The 26892-nt window shown below is 37.4% G+C and overlaps 1 protein-coding gene across 1 annotated transcript in view; it reads right to left on the bottom strand.

Annotated features, from left to right (window-relative positions):
• Positions 1 to 25557, bottom strand: part of CASD1 (CAS1 domain containing 1) — a 77539-nt gene extending 51982 nt beyond the window's left edge. The window contains exons 1-4 of the mRNA XM_060157049.1: positions 25209 to 25557; positions 18009 to 18105; positions 17341 to 17461; positions 773 to 817 (exon numbers count right to left, since the gene is read on the bottom strand). Coding sequence (XP_060013032.1) covers positions 773 to 817; positions 17341 to 17461; positions 18009 to 18105; positions 25209 to 25341 — 396 coding nt within the window. The 5' untranslated portion in view covers positions 25342 to 25557. The remainder of the gene's footprint in view (positions 1 to 772; positions 818 to 17340; positions 17462 to 18008; positions 18106 to 25208) is intronic.
• Between the last annotated feature and the right edge of the window lie 1335 nt (positions 25558 to 26892).

Below are 26892 nucleotides of genomic sequence, written 5' to 3'. Positions count from 1 at the left end.
CTGCTTAAGTATTCAAGGACTTTCAATCAGCTGCCCTGAGAATAAATTCCAAAGTCCTTAAAATTCCTAAGAAGTTGCAGGATCTGGCCTCTGCCTAGACATTCTGTCTTTTCTCCTGCCATTTTCCCCCTTGCTAAGTGTCCTTTTGGTTCTCATTCAGCTCCTGCAATGCTCTATGTGCTCCTTTTTCTCCAGGGCTTTGTTCCTGTTCCTTCTGCCTATAATGCTCATAAATTCTCCCCCTAAGCCTAACTAGCTTGAGGCCTCAGTTAAAACATTATTTCCTCAAGGAGAAAAACTACTTTTAATAATTCCTTGTTCTATACATTTCTAATGCCCCACTTTTTCCTTTTTGCTATCCTTATCCCATGTTTAATTGCACGTAAAAAACTATAATCACTCATACACTCCATTAGATCTAGGACATTGTTGTCTTGATCCCCATCTGTATTCTCAGTATCTAGAAGTCACCTGTGACTGGGAATTCAAGAAATTAATATATGTTCTTTTATGAACTTTGATCCTAAATACACACTGGTTTCAAATTAACGTACAAGATTATTTTTTCCTGGATAAAAATCTGAGAGACCAAATTTTCTATGTTATTACACAAGATAGTGCACACATTTATGAAATTATCTTACTCTACTTATCTACTCCCAATACACTGAAACACATTTAGCACGTTCAAAGCATTAGCTGATCTGCAAATAAATTAACCAATGAATAGTTTCAACATTATAACATTTAGCTTACTGTTATATGAACTTACCACTTTAACTGATGCAGTCTTGTCTTCAAAAGGAATGTTTTCATGCTGCCATAAAAAAGGGGGAGAGACAACAGAGAAATATTAATGTGTAGATTAACTGTATGTAAATAATTCCTCCTTTAGCTGCTTTTGTTGACTCATTTATACACCATATCCCAATTAACTGCATTCAACCTGAAGGGGAAAAGACCTGCATAGATTGCCAAAAAATAAGTGATATTAAACTGTTTATATGTGATCTTCAACATCTAAGATGTAAAGATAAAACTCCAACTATGAATAAGCAGGTATGTGAACATGCCTATGTAAATTATCTTTTTGCCAAGCTTCCCATGATTCAAATTTAATCCTAGTATTATTATCTATGGTAGAGACTGACCGCTGCCAATGTAATATGGCTAGATGTAATATGGGTCATTTCCAGGCTGAAGTTCGCAGGGAAATTCTAGTCTCTGCCTTAACCTGATACAGAGACTGATGAGGCTGAATGTCCCAAATGGTACAACTAGAAAATAGTAAAAATTCCAATAGCAAAAATCGCTGAATGACTGCATGGAGCAAAGCCCCTTGCCAAACCACCTAGGACAAGCAGTGCTAAGTATTAAGATTGTAGCATGGTTTGCTGCTGCAGCAACATCCAGTCTATTCTCACCAATATACTAGTACAGGCCCTGTCTAAACAGGAATGGACATATATGACTCTAGTTTATTGTAGATTTCACTTAGAAGACAGTAAATAGTCCAGTTGTAGAAAAAAATTAAAATCCAGAGACTACAACTTCTTGTAACTAAGTGTTCCATAAAAAGAATAAAAATCCTTTCATAGTTAAATATCTGGGCTGCAACAGGGGTGGTTAATAAGAAGCTAATTCTCTTCCTAAAACCAAGGTTGAAATGTTTTCATTAATTTAACCAGACAGTATTTGTTTTTAAAATGAAATAAAGTTTGCTTTTATCAACAAGCTAAATTTTAAAATTCTTATTAGTCCTGCTTAAGTATCTTTTCCCAAAATGATTTTTAAAAAAATTTTTATTGGAGTATAGTTGAATTATAATGTTGTGTTAGTTTCAGGTGTACAGCAGTGAATCAGTTATACATATACATATATCCATTCTTTTCCCATATAGGCCATTACAGAGTACTGAGTAGAGTTCCCTGTGCTATACAGCAGGTTCTTATTAGTTATCTATTTTATATATAGTAGTGTGTATATGTCAATCCCAATCTCCCAATTTATCCCTCCCCACCCTATTCCCTGGTAACCATAAGTTTGTTTTCTACATCCGTGACTCTACTTCTGTTTTGTAAATAAGTTCATTTGTACCCTTTTTCCCCAAAAGGACTCTTGAGGCCATTAATTCAACAGAACTTTAAGGTATGATATATGAAAAGAGCTTTCTTGGTCAAATAAGTCTGGGAAACACTGGGGCAGAGAAAAATCATATAGGTGTTCTCCTCCTACTCCATCTTAACCTTTAACAAATTCTTAAAGAAATAGTGTGTCATGAAATTTCTTTTTCCTTTTTGCATAGCACAGTTAATTCAATCAATTCAATCTTTGTTTCCTTTATTATTTTAATATAACATTTGCTATATACAAAATAATATATCACATATATGTAAGTCACAAGGCACACTAAAAATAAATAAGCACTTGCGAACCCATGGCACAAATCAGAATGCTACCAACACATGGAATGACCTATATGGCCCTCTCCCTCTCAAATTCCGTGCTTTGCCCAAAGAGAACAACCATCTTGAATTTTATTTTGCTTTCTTTTTTATTATACAGTTTTGTCACATGTATATGCATCTTCAAACGATATACTGTTCCGCTGTGTTGGCTTTCACTTCAACTTTTAATTTTGAAAAATTTCAGACTTCTTAGAGCAAAGTTAATACCCTTTACCAATGGTTAATATTTTCTACACTAGCTTCACGTGTCTCTACGCACCACATGTATTGGGTGGGCCAAAAGGTTAGTTCAGTTTTTTCCGTTAGGTGGCTCTAGTAGCACTTAGTTGTCTTTAACTTCATTCGAAACAATTTTGTTTAGATTCTATGTGACAGCTATCATATCAGCGTGCATTTAAAAAAAGACATCTAAATTGGTGATATTTTGTGTAGCCATTTTTTTTTTTTTTTTTTGCGGTACTCGGGCCTCTCACTGTTGTGGCCACTCCCGTTGCGGAGCACAGGCTCTGGACGTGCAGGCTCAGCGGCCATGGCTCAAGGGCCCAGCCACTCGGCAGCATGTGGGATCTTCCCGGCCCGGGGCACGAACCCGTGTCCCCTGCATTAGCAGGAGGACTCTCAACCACTGTGCCACCAGGGAAGCCCCTTGTGTAGCCATTTTAACACTGAAGATGAAGAAAAAAAGGCGACGTTTTTGGCATATTATGTTTCATTATTTCAAAAAGCAAGTGAAATGCAAAAAAAGATTTGTGCAGCGTATGGAGAAGGTGTTGTGACTGATCAAACATGTCAAAAGTGGTTTGTGAAGTTTCATGCTGGAGATTTCTTGCTGGACGATGCTCCATGGTCAGGTAGACGAGTTGAAGTTGATAGCAATCAAATCAAAACAGTAATTGAGAACAATCAGTGTTATACCACACAGGAGATAGCTGATATACTCAACATATCCAAATCAAACTTTGGAAATCATTTGCACCAGCCTGGTTGTATGAATCACTCTGATGTTTAGGTTCCATGTAAGTTAAGAGAAAAAGACCTTCTTTACCATATCTCCGCATGCAATTCTCTATTGAAATGTAATGAAAATGTTCTGTTTTTAAAACAAATTGTGACGGGCGATGAAAAGTGGATACTGTACAAAATGTGGAATGGAAGAGATCGTGCGGCAAGCGAAATGAACCACCACCAACCACACCAAAGGCCGGTCTTCATCCAAAGAAGGTGATATTGTGTATATGGTGGGATTGGAAGGGAGTTCTCTATGATGAGCTCCTTCGGGAAAACCAAATGATTAATTCCAACAAGTACTGCTCCCAATTAGACCAACTGAAAGTGGCACTTGACGAAAAGTGTCCAGAATTAGTCAACAGAAAAATGCATAATCTTCCATCAGGATAACACAAGATCACGTTTCTTTGATGACCTGGCAAAAACTGTTACAGCTTGGCTAGGAAGTTCTGATTCATCTGCCGTATTCACCAGACATTGCACCTTTGGATTTCCATTTATTTAGGTCTTTACAAATTCTCTTAATGGAAAAAAATTCAATTCCCGAGAAGCCTGTAAAAGGCACCTGGAACAGTTCTTTGCTCGGAAAGATAAAAAGTTTTGGGAAGATGGAATTATGAAGTTGCCTGAAAAATCGCAGAAGGTACTGGAACAAAAGAGTGAACACACTGTTCAATAACATTCTTGGTGAAAATGAAAAATGTGTCTTTTATTTTTACTTAAAAAACCGAAGGCAGTTTTTGGCCCACTCTATACATAGTTTTTCTCCTTTGCTGAGCCATATGAAAGTAAACTGCAGACATAATAACAATTTCACCCTTAAACACACATCTCCAAAGAATATGTACATTCTCTTACATAACTGCAATACTACAGTCCCACCTAAGAATTTGACATTGATATTATCTAATTTAATATACAGTGCATGTTCAACTTTCCCTAATTGCCCAATAATGTCTTCTCTATAGTTCTTATATTTTAATCTAGAATTCAATTAAAACCAGGTATTGTGCACCCGATTGGAGACAAGATGGTGGAGAAAAAGGACCTTGAGCCCACCTCCTCTCACAAGAACATCAAAATCACAACTAACTGCTGAACAACCATGGATTAAAAAAAGACTGGAACCTACCAAAAAAGATATTCTACACCCAAAAACATAAAGAAGAAACCCAACAAGACAGTAGGAGAGGCACAGTCATGATATAATCAGATTCCATATCCTGGGTGGGTGACCCACAAGGAGAATAATTATATCACAGAAGTTCTCCCACAGGAATGAGAGTTCTGAGCTCCATGTCAGGCCCCCAGCCTGGGGGTCCAGCATCGAGAGGAGGAACGCCCAGAGCATTTAGCTTTGAAGGCCAGCGGGGCTTGACTGCAGTAGCTCCACAGGAATGGGGGAAACAGGGCACACACAAGGTCTTGTGAGGGCATACTTAGAGGGCACACATAAGGCCTTGTGAGCACCAGGACCCAGGGCAAAAACAGTGACTTCATAAGAGACTGGACTGGACCTACCTGCTGGTCTTAGAGGGTCTCCTGGGAGGCTTGGGCATCTGTAGCTCTCTCTGGGGTCATAAAAGCTGGTGGTGTAATATCGGGGAGTGTTCCTCTACTTGAACTCTTGCTGGAGACAGACATCTTTCTTGGGTAATTAGCATCAAGACCAGGTCCCACCTAACAGCCTGTAGGCTCCAAGACTGGAACACCTCAGGCCAAACAATCAACAGGCTGGGAACACAGCCCAACTCATCAGCAGACAGGCTGCCTAAAGACTTCCTAAGCCCATAGTCACCTCTAGACATGCCCCTTGACATAGCCCTGCCCACCAGAGGGCCAAGACCCAGCTCCATTTACCAGTGTGCAAGCACCAGCCTCTCCCACCAGAAGTCTGCACAAACATCTAGACCAGATTAACCCACCATAAGGCAGACACCAGAAGCAAGAAAACTACGATCTGGCAGCCTGTGGAACCAAGTCTGCAAACGCAGGTCAGAACCTACCCTGAGACCAGCTGGTCACTGGACCTTGGGTAATGAGAGGGAAAGTGTACTGCTGGGACACATAGGACATCCCCTATAGGGGGCCACTTCTCCAAGGTCGAGAAACATAACTAAACTTCCCCATAAAAATACAAATAGAAATTTAGACAAAATATGATGGCAGAGGAATATGTTCCAGATGAAGGAAAAAGAAAAAAACCCAGAAGAACTAAGTGATGCAGAGATAGGCAATCTACCTGAGAAAGAGTTAAGAGTAATGATTGTAAAGATCATCCAAGAAATCAGGAAAAGCATGGATATACAGAGCAAGAAGGTACAAGAAGTTTATAGCAAAGAGGCAGAAAAATATAAAGAGCAACCAAACAGAGATGAAGAATACAGTAATTGAAATGAAAAATACACTAGAAAGAATCAACAGCAGAATAAAAGAGGCAGAAGAATGGATAATTAGGTAAGTGAGCTGGAAGACAGAGTGCTGGAAATCACTGCTGTGGAAAAGAAAAAAGAATGAAAAAAAAACCAAGGACAGTTTAAGAGACCTCTGGGACAATGTCAAATGCACCAACATTCACATGATAGGGGTCCCAGAAGAAGAAGAGAGAGAGAAAGGTCCTGAGAAAATATTTGAAGATATAACAGCTGAAAATTTCCCTTAACATGGGAAAGGAAACAGTCACCCAAGTCCAGGAAGCACAGAGAGTCCCATATAAGATTAACCCAAGGAGGAACATGCCCAGAAACACAGTAATCAAACTGACAGAAATTAAAAACAAAGAGAAAATATTAAAAGCAACAAGGGAAAAACAACAAATAACATACAAGGGAATCCCCATAAGACTATCGGCTGATTTTTCAGCAGAAACTGTACAGGCCAGAAGGGAATGGCATGATATATTTAAAGTGATGAAAGGGAAACACCTGCAATGAAGAACACTCTACCCAGCAAAGCTCTCATTCAGATTTGATGGAGAAATCAAAAACTTTACAGACAAGCAAAAACTAAAAGAATTCAGCACCACTCAACCAGCTTTACAACAAATGCTAAAGGAATTTCTTTAGATGGAAAGAAAAGGCAACAATTAGAAACAATAAAATTATGAAATGGGAAAACTCACCAGTTAAGGCAAACATAGAGTAAAGGTAGCAAAACACCCACATGCAAATATAACACCAAAACCAGTAACTGTGAGAGAAGGAAAGTACAAATACAGGTTATTTAAAATGCATTTGAAATTAAGATATCAGCAACTTAAAACAATCATGTATATATACAGACTGCTATCAAAACCTCATGATAACCACAAACCAAAAAACTATAATAGATATACATAGAAAAAAGAAAAAGGAATCCAAGCACAACACTAAGGATAGTCATCAAATCAGAAAAGGAGAGAACAAAAGAGGGAAGGAAGAAAATAGACCTATAAACACAAATCCAAAACAATGGCAATAAGAACATACATATCGATAATTACCTTAAATGTAAACAGAGTAACTGCTCCAACCAAAAGACGCAGACTGGTTGAATGGATACAAAAACAAGACCCGTATATAGGCTGTCTGAAAGAGACCCACTTCAGATCTAGAGACACATACAGAAGGAAAGTGAGGGGATGGAAAAAGGTATTCCAAACAAATGGAAATTAAAAGAAAGCTGGAGTAGCAATACTCACATCAAAGAAGATAGACTTTAAAATAAAGAATGTTACAAGAGACAAAGAAGGACACTACAGAACGATCAAGGGATCAATCCAGGAAGAAAAGATAACAATTGTAAATGTATATGCACCCAACACAGGAGCACCTCAATACACAAGGCAAATGTTGACATAAAGGGAGAAATTGACAGTAACACAGTAATGGGGGGACTTTTAACACCCCACGTATGTCAATGGAAAAATCATCCAGACAGAAAGTTAATAAGGAAACACAGGCCTTAAATGACACACAGACCATTGGATTTAATTGATATTTATAGAGCATCCCATCTGAAAGCAGAAGAATGCACATTCATTTCAAGTGAACATGGAACATTCTCCAGGAGAGGTCACATACTGGGCCACAAATCAAGCCTGGGTAAATGTAAGAAAACTGAAATCATAACAAGCATCTTTTCCAACCACAATGCTATGAGATTAGAAATCAACTAACAAGAAAAAAAGTATAAAAAACACAAACACGTGGAGGCTAAACAATATGCTACAAAACAACCAATGGATCACTGAAGAAAACAAAGCGGAAATCAAAAAATACCTAGAGACAAATGAAAATGAAACCACGACGATCCAAAACCTATAGGATGCAGCAAATGCAGTTCTAAGAGGGAAGTTTATAGCAATACAAGCTTACCTCAGGAAACAAGAAAGATCTCAAATGAACAACCTAACCTTATACCTAAAGCAACTAGAGAAAGAAGAATAAACAAAACACAAAGTTAGCAGAAGGAAAGAAATCATAAAGATCAGATCAGAAATAAATGAAATAGAGATGAAAACAATAGAAAAGATCAATGAAACTAAAAGCTGGTTCTTTGAAAAGATAAACAAAATTGATAAATCTTTAGCCAGGCTCATCAAGAAAAAAAGGGAGAGGGCGCAAATCGATAAAATTAGAAATGAAAAAGGATAAGTTACAATGGACACCACAGAAATATAAAGGATCATAAAAGACTACTGAAAGCAACTATATGCCAATAAAATGGACAACCTAGAAGAAAATGGACAAATTCTTAGAAAGGTACAATTTCCCAAAGCTGAACCAGGAAGAAATGGAAAATATGAACAGACCAATCACAAGCACTGAAACTGAAACTGTGACTAAAAACTCCCAACAAAATCCAGGACCAGATGGCTTCACAGGTGAATTCTATCAAACAGTTAGAGAAGAGTTAATACCTATTCTTCTGCAACTCTTCCAAAAATTGCAGAGGAAGGAACACTCCCAAAATCATTCTATGAGACCACGATCACCCTGACACCAAAACCAGACAAAGATATCACAAAAAAAGAAAATTACAGGCCAATATCACTGATGAACATAGACGCAAAAATACTTAACAAAATGCTAGCAAACTGAATCCAACAATACATTAAAAGGATCATACACCATGATCCAGTGATATTTATCCCAGGGATGCACAGACTGTCCAATATCTGCAAATCAATCAGTGTGACACACCACATCAACAAATTTAGGAATAAAAACCATATGGTCATCTCAATAGATGCAGAAAAAGCTTTTGATAAAATTCAACACCCATTTATGATAAAAACTCTACCGAAAATAGGCATAGACAGAACCTACCTCAACATAATAAAGGCCTTATATGACAAACGCACAGCTAACATCATACTCAAAGCTGAAAGCATTTCCTCTAAGATCAGCAAACAAGACAAGGATGTCCACTCTTGCCACTTTTATTCAACATAGTTCTGGAAGTCCTAGCCATGGCAATCAGAGAAGAAAAAGAAACAAAAGGGATCCAAATTTTTAAAAAGGCAGTAAAACTGACACCATTTGCAAATGATGTGATACTACACATAGAAAATCCTAAAGATGCTACCAGAAAACTACTAGAGCTCATCCATGAATTTGGTAAAGTTGCAGGATACAAAATTAATACACAGAAATCTCTTGCATTCCTGTGCACTAACAACAAAAGATCCGAAAGAGAAATTAAGGAAACAATCCCATTTACCATCACATCAGAAAGAATAAACCTACCTAAGGAGGCAAAAGATCTGTACTTCGAAAACTGTAAGATGCTGATGAAAGAAATCGAAGATGACACTAACAGATGGAAAGATATATTGTACCATGTTCTGGGATGGGAAGAATCAACATCTTCAAAATGACTATAATACCCAAGGTAATCTACAGATTCAATGCAACCCCTATGAAATTACCATAGGCATTTTTTGCAGATCTAGAACAAAAAAATCTTAATATTTGTATGGAAACACAAACGACCCCGAATAGCCAAAGCAATCTTGTGAAAGAAAAATGGAGTGGGAGGAATCAGGCTCCCTGATTTCAGACTATACAACAAAACTACAGTTATCAAACAGCATGGTACTGCCACAAAACAGAAATACAGATCAATGGAACAGGCTGGAAAGCCCAGAAATAAATGCAGCATCCATGGTCAATTAATCTACGACAAAGGTGGCAAGGATATACGATGGAAAAAAGACAGTCTCTTCAGTAAGTGCTGCTAGGAAAACTGGACAGCTACATGTTAAAGAATGAAATTAGCACATTCTCTAACACCAAACACAAAAGTAAACTTAAAGTGGATTAAAGAACTAAATGTAAGACCGGATACTAATAGGTCTCAGAGGAAAACATAGGCAGAACACTCTTTGACATAAAGTGCAGCAATATCTTTTGGATTTATCTCCTAGAGTAATGAAAACAAAAATAAACAAATGGGACCTAATTAAACTTAAATGCTTTTGCACAGCAAAGGAAACCATAAACAAAATAAAAAGACAACACACAGAATGGGAGAAAATATTTGCAAATGATGCAACGGACAAGGAATGAACCTCCAAAATATACAAACAGCTCATGCACCTCAATATAAAAAAAAAAAACCCAATCAAAAAATGGGCAGAGGATCTAAATAGACATTTCTCCAAAGATATATGGACAGCCAAAAAGCACATGAAAAGATGCTCAACATTGCTAATTGTTAGAGAAGTGCAAATCAAAACTACAATGAGGTATCACCTCACAACCGTCAGAATAGCCATCATCAAAAACTTTACAAACAATAAATGCTGGAGAACGTGTGGAGAAAATGGAACCCTCTTATACTGTTGGTGGGAATGTAATTTGGTACAGCCACTATGGAGAACAGTATGGAGGTTCCTTAAAAAACTAAAAATAGAGCTACCATATGATCCAGCAATCCCACTCCTGGGCATATATCCGGAGAAAACCTACATGCACCCAGTGTTCATTGTAGCACTATTTACAATAGCCAAGACATGGAAGCAACCTAAATGTTCACTGACAAAGCAGTAGATAAAGAAGATGTGGTACATATATTCAATGGAATATTACTCAGCCGTAAAAAAGAATGAAATAATGCCATTTACAGCGACATGGATGGACCTAGAGATTAGTATTCTAAGTGATGTGAACCAAAGACAAATATCATACGATATCACTTATATGTGGAATTAAAAAAGTGATACAAATGAACTTATATACAAAACAGAAATAGACCCACAGGCATAGAAAACAGACTTAATGTTACCAAAGGAAAAAGTGGGGGGAGGGATAAATTAGGAGTTTGGGATTAACATATACACAGTACTATATATAAAATAGATAACCAACAAGAACCTACTGTATAGCACAGAGAACTATACGCAGTATTGTTTAATAACCTATAACGTAAAAGAATTCTAAAAAAGAATATATATATATTCACTTTGCTATACACCTGAAACTTACACAACATTGTAAATCAACTATATTTCAATAAAAAAGAAAAAACAACACGTATTGCATTTAGTTGTCACGTCTCTTTAGTTTCATTTTATATATCAATTTATTTTATCAATACACATCAAATATTATATTCGTTATTTTTTTTAGAATCTAGGTTAATTGATACAATGCACCAAATCTAGATTATAAACAGCACTGATAGTTACCCTCTTGAACATCTCTTTACATGAGTCACTTTCTGTAATAGTTCTAAATGTTCACAGACTATACAAATGTTCACCTCACATAATAATGCAAATTATTTTTTGAAGTGTTTGTAACAATGTACCCTCACTAGTGGTTTGAGACACCGACTCTCTAATACATCTTGTTAGGCTTCATATTTTTTGCCATTGTCAAACTTAATTTTGCCACTAAAGTAGGTATAAAATGCTATCTCACTATGGTCTTAATTTGCATTTCCCCTATTACCAATGAGGTTAAACATCTTTTAGATTTACACTGGGATTTATATTTCCTCTTCTGTGAAATGCCTGATCATGCCTTTCCTCTTTTTATTCTACTGGGTTGTCTTTTTTATTAATTGGTTCCTTTTATCTCTTGGATATATGCAACAAATATCGTCTCCCAGTTTATAGTTGTCTTTTCCCTTTAAGGTATCTTTTTTTTTTTTTTTTTTTTTTTTTTTGCGGTACGCAGGCCTCTCACTGTTGTGGTCTCTCCCGTTGCGGAATACAGGTTCTGGACGCGCAGGCTCAGTGGCCATGGCTCACGGGCCCAGCCGCTCTGCGGCATGTGGGATCTTCCCGGACAGGGGCACGAACCCGTGTCCCCCGCATCGGCAGGTGGACTCTCAACCACTGCGCCACCAGGGAAGCCCTAAGGTATCTTTTGATGAACACATAATCTTAAAGAATGTGAATCCCGCATTCATCTTTTATTTTACGGTTAGCATTTTTTGTTTCTTATGTACGAAACTTATCCCTACCTGAGGTACCAAAGATATTCTATATTTTTTTCTAAAGGTTTCAAAGTTTTGACTTTCACATTTAAGTCTAAATTCACCTAGAAATGATTATACTTGATGGTGTGAGGTAAGGGTCCAATTTCACTTTTTTCCATTATATAACCAATTGACTCAGCATCATTAATTGAAAGACTTTCCTATCCCTATGGATCTTCAATGGCATATCTGTTAAGTTTTTTTTGTATATGATTGTGTCTATTTTAGAGTCGTATATTCTGCTCCATTGGTTTCTTTGTTTAGGTCTCCCGATACCACATTTTCTTAATTAAAAGATGTCTAGTTAAAATAGGTCTTGATATTGGAGAAGTCCTTTCTACCTTGTTCTTTAGATCTCTTGCAGTTATTTTTGGTCCACTGCCCTCCATATAAAATTTGGAATGAACTGGTAAAGTTCTATAACAAATCCTGTTAGAATTTTTTTTTTTTTTTTTTTTTTGCGGTACGCGGGCCTCTCACTGCTGTGCCTCTCCCGCTGCAGAGCACAGGCTCCGGACACGCAGGCCCAGCGGCCACGGCTCACGGGCCCAGCCGCTCCACAGCACGTGGGATCCTCCCGGACCAGGGCACGAACCCGCATCCCCTGCATCGGCAGGCAGACTCCCAATCACTGCGCCACCAGGGAAGTCCCTGTTAGAATTTTTTGAACCTATAGATTAATTGGAGAATAACTGACATGTTTACAATATTGAGTCTTCCCATTCCAGAATACAGTACATAACTTCCATTTAATTATATTTAAATTGCCTTTTAATAAAATTTCATGAGTTTTCTGCATATACACCTTCCTTAGTTACTATGTTTATTCCTATGTACTATGTGCTTTGTTATTATTGCACACAGTATATTTTAAATACCATTTTTGAACTCTATATTCCTGACAAGTAGATATGCAATTAATTTTTAACAGCTTTATTGAATTACAATTAATTTTCATATATTTACCTTATAATCAGCTATATTATTAAAATTTTTATTACATCTAGTAAATTTTCTATAGATTCTTTGGGATTTTCTGTGTAGATAACTATTATAAAATATCAAGTTTATTTCTTTCTAATCCTTACATCTTTATCTTTCTTTGGCTAAGGATCTCTAATACAATATTGAACTGAAGCAGCAATAATGGACTTCCTTGTTTTCTTCCTGAGTTTAATGGAAATGTGTCTAGCATTTTACCATTGGAACATTTACTGTAGGATTCTAGAATTTTTATCAGAATAAGTTAGAATACAAAGGAACTTACCTAACAGAGAGAGAATGATACCAATTCTCTGATATTGTCAGGACTTGGTTAATGGCCCAATATGTGATCAAAAAGATTTCATGTGTGCTTTGAAAAAATATATTCTCTGATATGTTAGTGTATGCTTTAAGTATTGAACTATAAGTTCATAAAATCAGCATATTAAGTCTACTCTATGTTTACTTATTTGCTTGCACTATTATTAATTGCATGAGCAGTGAGTAATTCTCCCACTGTGGTAGAAAATCTGTCAACTTCTCACTGTAATCATGTTAACTTTTGCTTTATATATTTTAGGGCTAATTTATTAAATGCCTACAATTCAAAATCTTCCTAATGATTTGAATCTTTTGTCACTAAAAAGTATCCCCAATAATGCTTTTGCCTCTTAATCTATTTTGTCTTATATTAATACAACTTATCTTTTTTGATAAATATTTGTCTGGTAAATCTCTTCTCATTTTAAATTAAATCCTTCCTATGTCCTTTTGTTTTAGGTATCTTTTTAAGCAGCAGAAAATTCTTTTTAAAATCAATCTGAAAATCTGTGTTTAGCTGACAAGTTTAGACTACTTACATTTATTTTGATTATAAATGTTTCTATTATCTTACTTTTTGATTTCTAGCTCCCTAACACATACACATATTTTTATATACATATGAAAAGTAAACACTGATTTTTACATGCACATATAAATGTTCATATATATATGTATGTGTGTGTATCGGAGTATACATATGCATGTGTGCATGTGTATGTACATGTGTGCATTATATTTGGTATGAGATGAGTTTGGTTTTAATTTTTTTCTTCTTCTGGTTTGGAATTACCCACCTTAATTCTATCCTTTTAGTCCTTGCCCTTGGACTAAAGGGCATCATTAACTTAAGTTCTAAAGTAAGATAATACCTGGGGACTTCCCTGGTGGTCCAGTGGTAAAGAATCCGTCTTCCAATGCAGGGGATGCGGGTTGGATCCCTGGTCAGGGAACTAAGATCCCACATGACATAGGGCAAGTAAGCCTGCGTGCCACAACTACTGAGCCCATGTGCTCTGGAGCCCGTGCGCCACAACTAGAGAGAAGCCCGCGCACCACAACTAGAGAAAAGCCCATGTGTTACAAGGAAGAGCCCGTGCACCACAAGGAAGAGCCTGTGCATCCCAAAAAAAGATCCTGCATCCTGCAATGAAGATCCCACACACCACAATGAAGACCTGATGCAGCCAAAAATAAAAAAATAAAATAAAATAAACATTAAAGTGTATTGTGTAGTTTGTTGATGAATTAAAAAAGTAAAATAATACCTTAAAGAGTAAAGAGGACATTAGAACACTTTAATTGTGGTCATCTCTCTCTGATTTATATGCTATTGTACTTTTTGTAAAGTGTAAAAAGACATTATTATTTTACACAGACACTGTTTAGATTTATATACAAGTTTACTATTTTCTTTAACCATTGTTTCAGATCATTTTTTTTTCTGAATTATTTCTCTCCTTCTTGAAGTTTATTCTTTAGAAAACCCTTTAATATAAGTTTAATGTGGCAGTAAACCCTCATAGTTTTTGTTTATCTGAAAAATGTCCAATATTTCAAGAACAGAGGAATCTGTATGCTAGGGATACAATTCTAGGTTGAAACTTACTTTCTATCAGAACTTTAAAGTTATTAGTCTACTGTCCTCTGGCTCCCAATATTACTATTGATAAATATGCTGGCTCAAAGCTTAGTTTTCTACATATAGGGTATTGCAGCCACTGGCATCTGTCTTTAGGGCAACCTGAATCTCTATTGCACGCCTACTGTTATTGTTCCCATCTCTGGTTTTGCCTCACAGTTTGTTCCTTTTTGGGGGTGTGTCTCCCATTTAGAAATACATCAACAAGTATTTTTTTAATCTAGGATTTAGTTGGTTTGAAGTGGAAGAGGCCCCCAGAGTATCTACCTTGCCCTCTGGCTGGAAGTAACACAAACAGGTTTCTTTACAGCAAGACTTTTCAAGTTTTTAATATCCTAGCCTAAATTAAAACCATCTAAGAGGGGGATATGATATCTGGCTCTGCCCAAACTTATCTGACCAGAGCTTCGTACAGAACTAGTCTTCCACAAAATATAATTTGAAAAAAGAAAATCCTGCTCTAAAGCTTCCTTTTTAAAAAATTTGCCCCAATACAGAAAAGAAATAAATTCAAAAAAATATTATCTTCAATACTCCTATTCCACCCAAAGAATCCCATTACCAAGGCTAAAAAAAAAAAAAAAAAAAATTAACTTGACAACATGCCAGGCACAAGAAACATATTCAAAAAATAATGGTACACAATCTCTGTCCTCAAGGTGTTCAGAGACAAGAGAATAAGTAAAATACAATTTGGCAAATGTTCCACTAGCAGTTTAATCTAAATAGTTTCACAATAACTGTCTCTTTAAGACTGTGACAAACTGTCTTTGTTTCTTTTTAAAATGCATATAAAATAACATGTATCTTGTCTGATAATTGTGGGATAACTAGGAACCGTTAGGAAATAAAAATTGGAAATGTAGAGCTCAGAAACAACGTACCGTATTGTACCTACTTTTGGCTATAGACTAAACCATTACAGATTTTTTTCAACTAACTGTTGCCAAATACATTATTCCAATTTTCAAGAGTCACACTATTCTAGGCCTAGAAATACTAAAAATGTTTTTTTAAATCAGACATCTGTTTTTTAAATGTTTACTAAGTTTTTTACTTTAAACTGTAAGAATCTCAGGTCATTAAATAGTTTCAACTCTTCTGTATAATTTTGTATGTATAAATACAAGTGGAAAATACATTTATAGATACCAAATAAAATGAAAGGTTGACTTTGTTATGTTCTATTATTCAGCTTTAAAATCTATACTAGCTTTTCCTGGTAGACAAAATCTCTAATAGCCTATAGACTCTTCTCACAAGGAGTAGTTCCTAAAGAGTTAGTATCCATTACCATCATCACTGTGAAACTAGCTACTTAAGCTGTTAAGTCCCTGATTTTTCAACTCCTTGCCGCTGGGCAAGTTGATGTGTACAGGTAGATTTTCATCATAAATTCATGAGATATTACCCCAACAATTCTGAACTTTTTGTACTTTACTCTTTTCTTCTTGCCATTACCCACTCCCAACCACATGCAACTGAAGGCAGGGATTAGAACCTTAGATCACTTAAAAATGTACAAACAGAAAGATATGATAATTCCCCCCAAATTAACTAATTAACAAGTTGATTAACAGAAAGATGTTCCTCCTTGTTAGCTTTTAAAAAAGGACATATTTTTAAAATGAGAAATTAAGAAGAGCAGAAATTTGTTACACTGTCATTTTAACTATATAGCATGAATGCCTAGTGCCAGAAAGGTTACAGAAAATTAGGTCCCAATGTACATTGCTACTTACAGTATAGATTGAAACAGTTTAACAATATAATCAATAATTTTAAAAGCATTTATATTCTTTAAACTAGTATTTGCATTGTAAAGATTCCGTCCTAAGGAAATAATTTAAAAAGCAAAGTTTTCACACAAAAATGTAATAAAAATGTCCGTTTTTAAATTGTAAAATTAAAAAAATTAGAAAACTACAAAAAGTTAAGAAAGGGAAGATTATATAAAATCACATTATATCCATTCAATAATATGTTGCCATTATGAAGATGCGTACATTGACTGTATAATATGGTAAACTGTGATAAGTGGTGGGGATAGAAGCAAGATATAAAATTGTACATGCTAAACTATTACAATTTTGTTTCCAAAAGAGTCTGAAAAGAAATATGTCAAAATATTAAAAGGAGGATAAGGGATATTTCTTCTTTGTTCTTTCTACAATTTTTTAAAAAGTTTTCCATGGAAAGGATTTTAGTATTTCTGAAAATGAAAAGTTTAAGTCAATGAAAAGCTTGCCAATACCTTACCCACCACTTCTTTTTCTTATGTTCCCCATTATGGCAAATTGTCCCTGTTTTCCCCCTCCACCTTTCCTAAAACCAAAGTAAAATTTTATAGTTCCTTTTGTTAATGTGAAAGGGCACATTCCTCCTATAACTATTCAGTTGGCTAACTTCTAAAACAATACGCTAATGAAATGAATAGACAAAATTTACCTTATTTCCTTCTTCTTTAAATTGGGGATTAATTATTTTTACAAAAGAGTAAAACAATTGACGAATTCTGGAATCTCCAATAAATGCAATATGTTTATCTACAAGGCAGTTCTTTGCTTCACTGAAATCAACAAAGACATCAATTAGAATAAGGAAAATCAGCATACTAGCACTTTTCAAAGCACATAATTTGTGAAGAAAGTAGTACAGCATTATTACATACACAGTTATGTTGCTTTAGAAATAGGTGGCCAGGTTTGTTTAACCTACCAGTCCGTGTATGATCGACTAACTCTCTATAATAACAGCCCTCATCTAATAAGTGTTTCAGATGTACTCTAACCATAGTAAGTGCTTTATATCCATTGTCTCAGAATAACTCCATGAGGTAGCTATCCAAGTCCCAAAGCAAGAGTCCTTCATTCACGGGCAATTGCCCTGGGCCTGGTTATCTCTCACCTGAGATAAAGCAGATTGGTCCAAAGCTTTCCCTAATGCTTTAGAGTGAGAATATTCCTTTGGACTCACCTCTAACTCCTACCCTGTCAGCAATTCTCTACCATCACATAGAGAGGTACCATCTATCACTTTCCCTGATTCACCAACACTTTTCTACCAGATATTAAGACCCATCTTAGAAAAGAAAACAAACAAAATGAAGAAACTACCTGATTTTGTACTTATGCATCATACAGCTGTGAGGTTGCCAAACTTTCTCTCCAAGAAATCTGCCACTTGAGAGAAGGTATTCACATGAATCATTTCCTATAGTAATTAAACACAATAATGTTGTAAACAATAGTTAAATTCTTATATGTTGGTTATTTGACCCCATTTAAGCCTTTGAGATGAGGGAGTACAGAGTTTTCTATACTTCACTATACCCTCTAGGTACATATCACTCATCCATGAGAAGCAAATATTAATATATTAATATTCAAGAGGATAAGAGCCACTAATGACAGATTCTTTACCTAGAAAATACTTCATCCCCAAAGCTACATTCACTGCTTTGGTAGTTCCTTCTGCTTCAGGTTTTCCTTCCAAGGACATCACCTTGCCTCAAACTAGCCTTTATATCTGTTTATCACTCCTACTTCTAGTTGGGAAAGAAGAGTTTAAGGGATAAAAGAGAAGAATTTGGAAATGACTTCCTATTCGACTATTATAGTACTCAGTGCATTAGCATATCCGGAAACCTAGTAAATACTGAAGTATTTTATAAATCTACTCCCTAATTTTCACAGCCTCCCTGGAAGTGGGGTATCCCTATTCTGTAAATGTGCCAAGGAAGACTTATGCAAGAACTTCTGAAAAAGCTCAATAAAATTTCATCCTTTTGCAATCTCACGAAGATAAGACTTAAAACTATGTTAGTCAAATGGTGGCTGAAGATACACATGATCAGTACCAGTAATGAATGCTGTTGTTAATATTTAGCCCCTCCACTTCTCTCGATTGTCTCTTGCCTCCGTTAGGATGACCAACCAACTCCTCCCAGTGCGGTTGGGACTGCCACAGTTTTAAACAGAAAATTCCACATCTGCAAAACCCCTCAGTCCTGTGTAAACTGGGACAGATGGCTACCCTGCTTCCTTTGGCCATTTTACCGTACATTAGCTTAATGTACATGGTCAATGTACGTGGTTAAAAAGGGGATTGGAGACATTAAAAAAGTTCAAATATGTCAAATGGATGAGGGAAAAACGAGATGTGTACATTAACTGTGGGGTTATGATAAAATACATGTGTTTTTAAATTTGATCTCTAGTTCTTTATTAACAGTCAACAGCGATCTCTATTTGTTTTACAAATAGTTAAGGTCAGGATAGGGCATCTGGTAAAAACACTACAGAACAAAATGGTGGGGATAGGGAAGACCCAAAGATATTTAAAGTAGAAGAACACATCTCTTTTCTCAATCCAGTTATCCATTTATCTGGTCAACATACAGATAACGGTGATACAAATACAAGACAGGTATGTATAAATAATGAAAGTGTTGATACCACAGTGTCATAAATTCTAAAACAGAACAGGAAGGAAAAGTGAAAATACTGCATTATTCTGTTGGTGAAAAACTGGATAAGGAAAGTAGAATACCAATTATTACATTTTTGCAGTTACATATGTGGCCTGAGCAGTTTTTTCTGTATTTGAAAGATTTTTTAATAACATCTAAGGAAACTATAAATAATCAGTTAATTCTTTCCAATTCTTAAAAACTAATTCTAGTTCTAAAAAATTACGCTATATAATCAAGGAGGAGTAAAAAAAAAGGACTAAAGGAACACACAATTATTTCCTAAAAACAGCACTCCTGCTGCATTCTTTTGTAATGGCCATATAATAAAATCCTATTAAAAATCTAGTAAATGTTTAAAATTTGGATGAAAATTCCATATTTATAGCACCTCTACCTCTTTAAATACATCTATTAAACTAAGTGAAAAGTTAGTAACCCATCTATTTTCTAAAAGTTATATGAAATTGTAAATAACTGGTATTAATTCTGTGAAGTTTTTCTTCCTTTTCTTTCTTCTTTATCCCTTTTTTTTTTTGGTGGTGTTGTTACTTGATTTTTGTTTTTTAATAGAAGCCTAAACAGGAACACACGTTGATCAGTCTTCAGTGTGTGGGACTATACTCTTTGTTAACCATGTCTATGGATTATCAATATGATTTTGTGGAGACTGAAGTACCATACCAACATCTTAAAATAACCAATTTTCTCCACCAAAAAATGTGTTTTAAAATGCCAAACTCTTCTTCCTCTCTTCAATATTACTACTCAGACATTATTTTTCAGTAGTTCAGCTAGTAGAAAACAAAAGCTCTAATCTCAAGAACCCACATTAGAAAAAGCTCATAGCAAAACAGATTTGAAGTTGTCACTAACCAGAAGACACTATAAACACAGTACTGTAGAGACTACTAGTCTTTCCAGGGAAGAAGTTCTTAACCTGGTAGTGAATGCTAGTTAATGGTTACTCTTCATAATATATTTTATATTGCAAATTAAAAAAAAAAATCCTTGTATCTGAAATTAATAGTCTCTGTATCACATCAGTTAAGGACCATTCAAAAGACAGAAACTACACCAGCTATTTTAATAGAGAGAATGTAATATGACGAACTGTTAGGAAAGTAAAAGAATTGCTAATTAGATAACTGACAAGGCAAGAGGAGACTGGCTTTTATATATCTGTCAGCAAAATAATGGAAGTAGTAGTAATAATAAATACTATTATTATCTGATTTTAAAAAATTAACCGGATCTAAAAAAGAAAACTCCACAAAATTCCATACTCTAAAACTAGTTCTCTTTTCCTGGGAGGGAAATATTTTTAAAATCAAATCACTAAATGTAAATCTAAATGTTAAAATAAGTTAATGTGCCACATTTTTATTATGTATACTAACTACATGTAAACATCTGCTGGCACATTATTTTCCTTTCAAAATTTACCCAGAAGCACCCCAAACGAAAGAAAAAAAAAACAAAACACAGTCATTGTTTTCAATTGCTTCATATAATTTTGATAGCTACTTTAATACAACCAGCGTGAAATGAAAGTTGCCAAGTGCTCAGATAAATCAAGCTAGGAACACAATTAAAAAAAAAAAAAGCAACTAAAGGGATAGAATTATCTACTTCAACTATCTCCAATACAAAGATTATCTAGATGAATAGCTGTCTTCCTCTTCATTCTGTTATCTTAAGCATAAGCATTCTGGTTTGTCAACCTAAAGTCTGAGGTTTTCATGCATGATTTTTCTATAATAGAAAAATACTAAGAGCAAACAAAATAAGTAAAAAGACAAACAAGTTTTAAAAAAACTGAAAAACAAAATAGAACTAAAGAAAACATCTGATGTGCTAAATAAACCGTAGCTTTTATTTTCCTTTGAATAGAATACCTCTGGCACATTGAAACTTTAGACTTAATCATCCTGCCAAGGCTGTGCGTTTCTTACTATCCACCATGAAAATACCAGATCATAGAGTTTTACAATATGATCTGCAGAATATTTTATTTGCCTAAAATTCAGCAAGTTATACTTTCGTCTGTGCTGAAAAATCACAATTTACATTTTTCTTTAGATAAGCTAGGAGTGCCTCATTACAAGTTGTGTCATGTAGATCAGGATCTTTCTAGCAGTCAAAGAAAGAAAAGGCTGAGAGACCTAGAGCTACTTCTTTCTTGCTTTAACTTCTGAAGTTTTGAACTTATTTTTCTCCAAAACATGCAATAATATTTAACATTTAACATTTAATATCCCTAGTGATAGAAAGGAATTAGATTAGAATTAGATTTCAACAAAATTAAGACGTTTGAAGCAAGTTAACTTTATTAAAAAATTCCAATTCATCTAGGTTGGAACTACCCTTAAGGCTACAGATACTGGCTTCTTGTCAGAGAAATGATGTTTTTAGTCTGTAATCACAGTATTAATGGACATTTTGTGATTCAGTAATGTTAAAATTTAGAAAAAATAAAATTAAAAGAATATTTTTTAAAAGGTCATTCTATTATATTTTGTGAAAATAATATTAAGAATGCAACCCCCCCCCACAAAACTCTACCTTCTAAAGTTGAGATCAGAACATGCTATTAGAACACGAAATTAAATTAAAACCAAAAGAACGAAATGCAAGGAGGAAAAGAGAAGGAAATGAGGACTTTGAAAATCTATTTCTTCAATAAGTGTTTATGGAGTTCCTACCGTGTGTTATGCTCTGATGATTTAAAAGATGAATAAAATACCCTTGGAAGCTCAAAGTTTGTGTGGGGCTGTCAGATACAAATTATTATAATACAAAATGATAAGGATGTACTAGTTACTGTAGAAACACTGAATTCCTAATTCCTACTTCTGTGCTGGTGACATCCGAACCAGGACTTGAAAGAAAAATCTGTACTTTCTTTCAAAGAGAGAGACAGGTCATTGCAGGCAGAGAAAATCAGATATCTGTGAGATATGCAAAAGGGCAAAGCATATTTGGACTGTGAGCCTGGAGTTCCGGAAGAAGGAAGAAAGATAAACATAGGTAATAAAAAGTAAGCTTTACACACGCAACTTTTAGAAAATCACCATTTACTGGAAAAAGGATAAGAAAACTCTTGTCTGGCACTGTGAGGCTGAATTGGTATTTTTAAATGGTTTAACCCATGTCCCGCTGGAAAATGCTTTCTCACTCCACCTTTTATACATCACCACTGTCTAAGAGGCTCTGAGAAAGGCAGAATATAACATAATGACATGAGGCAGACTAACTGGGTTTTAAATCCTAGCTCAGTCAGACTAACTGTGTATCTTTAGGCAACTTAACCTCTCATGCCTCATTTTTAAAATGTAAAAAAAAAGGTTAAAATGTAAATAATACTGTAATTAGCTGAATCTAAGACCACTGATTATAAAATACACCATTATTTTAGATAACAGTAGGAAAAAATGTAATCAATTAAACTTTGACATGCAATCAAAGTTTTAAAAACTCATCTTGATTACAGAGATACTAAAAAAGGTGGGGGAAAGAAGAGGGGAGGATGAAATCTGGTAATTGTATCTACCTCATTGACTGGTTGTAAAGACAAAATGAGTTAAAAGATGTAAACCTTTAGTAGAAGAGCACCTGGCATATAATAAGTGCTCAATGATAGCATGTGGTTTTGCCAAGCCTTACTTCCTGTAGTGTGTAATGTTTTACTTTCTGTAGTTCGTAAAGCAAGAGATACTGAATATGTGTATTCCAACTGCATTCAGGCTACCTTGCCTGAGGCAAACTCATAAACATGCATTGAAGATTTTAATATATAGCCTAAACCTCTATATCTAATATAAGGTCCTTTCTTATTCTAAAGATTTATGATACTATGATTCAAGCGTATGGTTATCCTTGTGTGAAAGGCACTGCATCTGACTCAGTTTCACACTGCCAAAGCATGAGGTTGGCTAAAAAGTGCCTGGTAAGATCGTTATTTTCCCCAAACTGTCTCTGGCTCAAGTTCTTGACATTCAGTATGGGCATGTACACACACCAGGTGTACTGCTTCACACTCAAGACACTAAAGCACCTACGAAAGCTGATGACTAGCTTCTGGAGGAGGCTTTATAAACAATCCCAGATTGCTACACTGACTCATAAGTTTCCATCTGACATTCTATTTTCCCTGCTAATGAGAGAACTTGAAAGGATGAAACATATAATCTAAATACAATAATTAGGGTCCAAGCTTATCAAAAGATAAAAGCACAGTTTTAAAAAGGGAGGTGAGGGGCACTAGATGTTTACATTTAGGACCATAGCATCACAGTTATAAAATTTATCTCCACTACCACATACATAAAATTGAGTTAGATTACTGTCGTCTTATACCAAAATAGCATAAAATGATAGCAGTCAGAAAATTTTCTTTAAAATTACCACAAATTAATGCATCAAATTGCTAGTTTTATTTTGTGTATATAAGTGTTGGACTTGTTACAGCAACTGCAGATGAAACAGTCTTACCAGGTCATGTGGCGGTGATCTATAGGAGGCTGGAGGAGAAAGGCCAAAAGGGTATAAATAATTTATCTTTTTCAATCGATTTAGTGTATTTATATAAAGGGCTATTCATCCAGTATGGTACTAGAGTATAAGAATTTTAATTCTCAAGCATTGCAGAAACAAAACAGCAGAATCGATCAAAATGTCCTTCACTTTGAAAGATTCCCTAAAATGAGGAGAGTTCAGATTCCAGTGGCCTCTTTACTGGATATTTTGCCAAAGTACGTGTGAAGTTAAACTGGAAATGCGTTAAATGCGCACCTGTTACATATTACATCTTGACCAATTAATCTCACAATCACCAAGAGCTTTCCAGATAATGGCTTCGATAATACTAAGAGCCACAAATAAAAGATCCTATCGTTATTGATTTCCCTCAGCCTGTCAAACTCTAACCTAGTAGCATTTTTACAGAGAAAATGAAAAAAAAAATCAATCAACAAGGACAAGTAAATGCCCCTTATGACTGAAGAATAATTCGTTCTGAAACAAGGAGGTCGTATTTCCTTTTCCTCTTTACACCAGTCTCAAAACCCACACCGAAGACCTCCTCTCAAACTGCTTCCAACTTGTTTTCATAGCCCAACTCAACTCCTGTCAACCTGTAACTTCTTTTCAAATATCTGCCCCAGTGGCTTTACTTTTTAAAAAGTGTGCAACCAGAACGCTTTAAACGTTTCTGAATCACAAAGCCTGGGTGACACCTCCTCCACTTGGCCAAGAGCATCTTTTGCCAGCTGTCACCCGGCGGCAAAGGAAAATGGGGCGGCCCATGCCGCTGTCAAACAGCTTGGCCCCGCTGTTCCAGGGCAGAGGCCGGATAAAACATAAGCTAAAGAGCTGATCCCCTAGGGAGCAGAATGGGTGACCCTACTTGGGGCGGAGGTGCCCCATTGCAGGGCGGCCTTGGCCTTCACGCGCCCGGGGGTGGCCCCGGAGGGCCGCCTGCACGCCTCCTGCACGCGAGCCCCGGGCCTGGCGCGTCTCCCCCGGCGCAACCCGCGCAGGACCCGGGACCCCAGCAGCCACTGGGCCAGGCCCGGGTAAGCGCCCCCGTCCGCAGCGCAGGCTGCTCGTGGGGCGCAGGACCATGGGCTCTCTACCCGTGGCCGCCTGTACTGGGGTCCGCTCGGTCGGTCGGGGGCGCCTGGCCCGCCGCCCGGGCCACCTGGGGGCACCTCCTCCCCCGCGGGCTGGGCGCGCCGGCGGGCGGCCGCGTGAGCGTGGGCGTGTGTCGGGCGAGGGGGGCTGCCTCCAGCCTCCGCGTCGCCTCCTCCCCCAGCCGGCCCGGACAGGGGGAGGGCCCGCTCACCTCGGTAGCGGCGGGAGGCGAGGTGGCACAGTGCGAGCAGCAGCACGGCCACCAGCGCCAGCACCTTGGCGCTCCTCACGCTGAAGTAGTGGTTGATCTCCCGCTTGCCCAGGTTGTAGGCCAGAGCCGCCATCTTGGTTCCTCCATGACAACAGCGCGCGGCGGAGCGGGGAAGGGGCGCCGCACAGGGGCAGCACTGGAGCTGCCGCCGCCACAGCAGCCAGGCGAGGAGCGGCCGCCAGTCCCCGCGGCCGCCACCCGCGCCGCCCGCCTGGGAGCCTGACCCCGCGGTGCCCCCGGCCTCTACCTGCCCCTCCTCGGCCGCGACCGCTTCAGCGGCCTCCCCCCAGCCCCGCCGCCGCTGCTCCGCCGTGCCGTTTCCCCAGGCGCCCTGGACGCCTGTCTCCTCCCCTTCCTCCTCCTCCCCTTTAGCCTCCTGTCTTAATAGCGGCTGCGCCTGCGAGGGGTGTCCGGATGCCGGGTGCTCCGGGGTCACGGGCCCCAGACGGACCTCCGGGGTCACCGGGTCACGGGCGGCGGCAGGCGGCGGCAGTAGCGGCAGAGACATGGGGATGTAAGGAGAGGGGAGCAGGGTTCCACCCCGACCCGAGCGCGAGCCTGGGGCTTCAATTAGCTTACTGGCCGCTACCTGAGCCCAGGTGGGGCAATGTAAGTACTGTTCCGGAAGACAAGTACACATCACTTCACTGCCTCCTTCCGCAACACACCTTTTCGTGAACTTTCTACTTCCCGAACCTGCCCAGCAGGATGCGAAGGCCACCCCAATGTCACCGGGGCTTATCGTCAGGCTATCTGGTCAGTCTGGCTGCCCCCCAGGCTTGCCAAGTGTAGAGACTGCTGATAGCCTTAGCACCCAACCCACGGGTAAGACCAGTCTTAACTCTTAACTCGTTGCTTTGAAGCCCATTTCTCTTGCAACTTGAAAAAAGTCCTCGGTTTGCCCAGTTCCAGTGGGTGAAACTCTACCAAAGTACAGAGTAGAAGGTACAAAGAGTACAGAGTAGAAGCTTAGCTTAGTGTAGGTGTTGGTGAGAAAAGAACCCCACTCTTAATTTTTGTTTACACAAGGGTTGGCTAGTATGGGCCAAACATGAAAAAGCGTCTCAGGATAGTCATTCCTGCTCCCGGAGTTGGTTAATGTTCCGTGGTTTTCAAAACAGGCAGCACACCTTTGCCTTGGTTAAGAGCTTGTTATTCCCTCATGTTTTGTTTTCTCCTTTTGGTTTCTCCCTTGCTGCCTTCCAGGTGGGAATGGTTATTTACATTGCTTCCCTTTCTACTTGTTTAGAGTGAGTTATTGATTAGTTAGGGTGTTTTCAGGTGTTCTTTGCAACTGTCCCATTTAGCCATTCCTGAACTTGTGTTTATAGGCCCCTCTTAAAATGATAGAATGTTAGATATGAAGGGACTGTACAGATCTTGTCATCCCAATTTTTTCATCTAAGGACTCTTTTTATTATGTTTTTATCCGTGGACCCCATATCTTGAAAGATTTTGTCACTTAAATGAAATCACATACATCACTGTCATGGATGTAATGCTAATAAGCAATAAAGCTAAATAAGTGTACAAACACTAGGCACTGTTCCTTGGAAATGGTCGCTTAATTTTGGCTGTCATTCTTCTGATCCAAGGTTCCACATGCTGGAAGAATTAAATCTGA

Source organism: Lagenorhynchus albirostris, chromosome 8 (assembly GCF_949774975.1).
Source record: "Lagenorhynchus albirostris chromosome 8, mLagAlb1.1, whole genome shotgun sequence".
Taxonomy (NCBI): domain Eukaryota; kingdom Metazoa; phylum Chordata; class Mammalia; order Artiodactyla; family Delphinidae; genus Lagenorhynchus; species Lagenorhynchus albirostris.
This window is presented reverse-complemented; position numbering and strand designations above follow the sequence as displayed.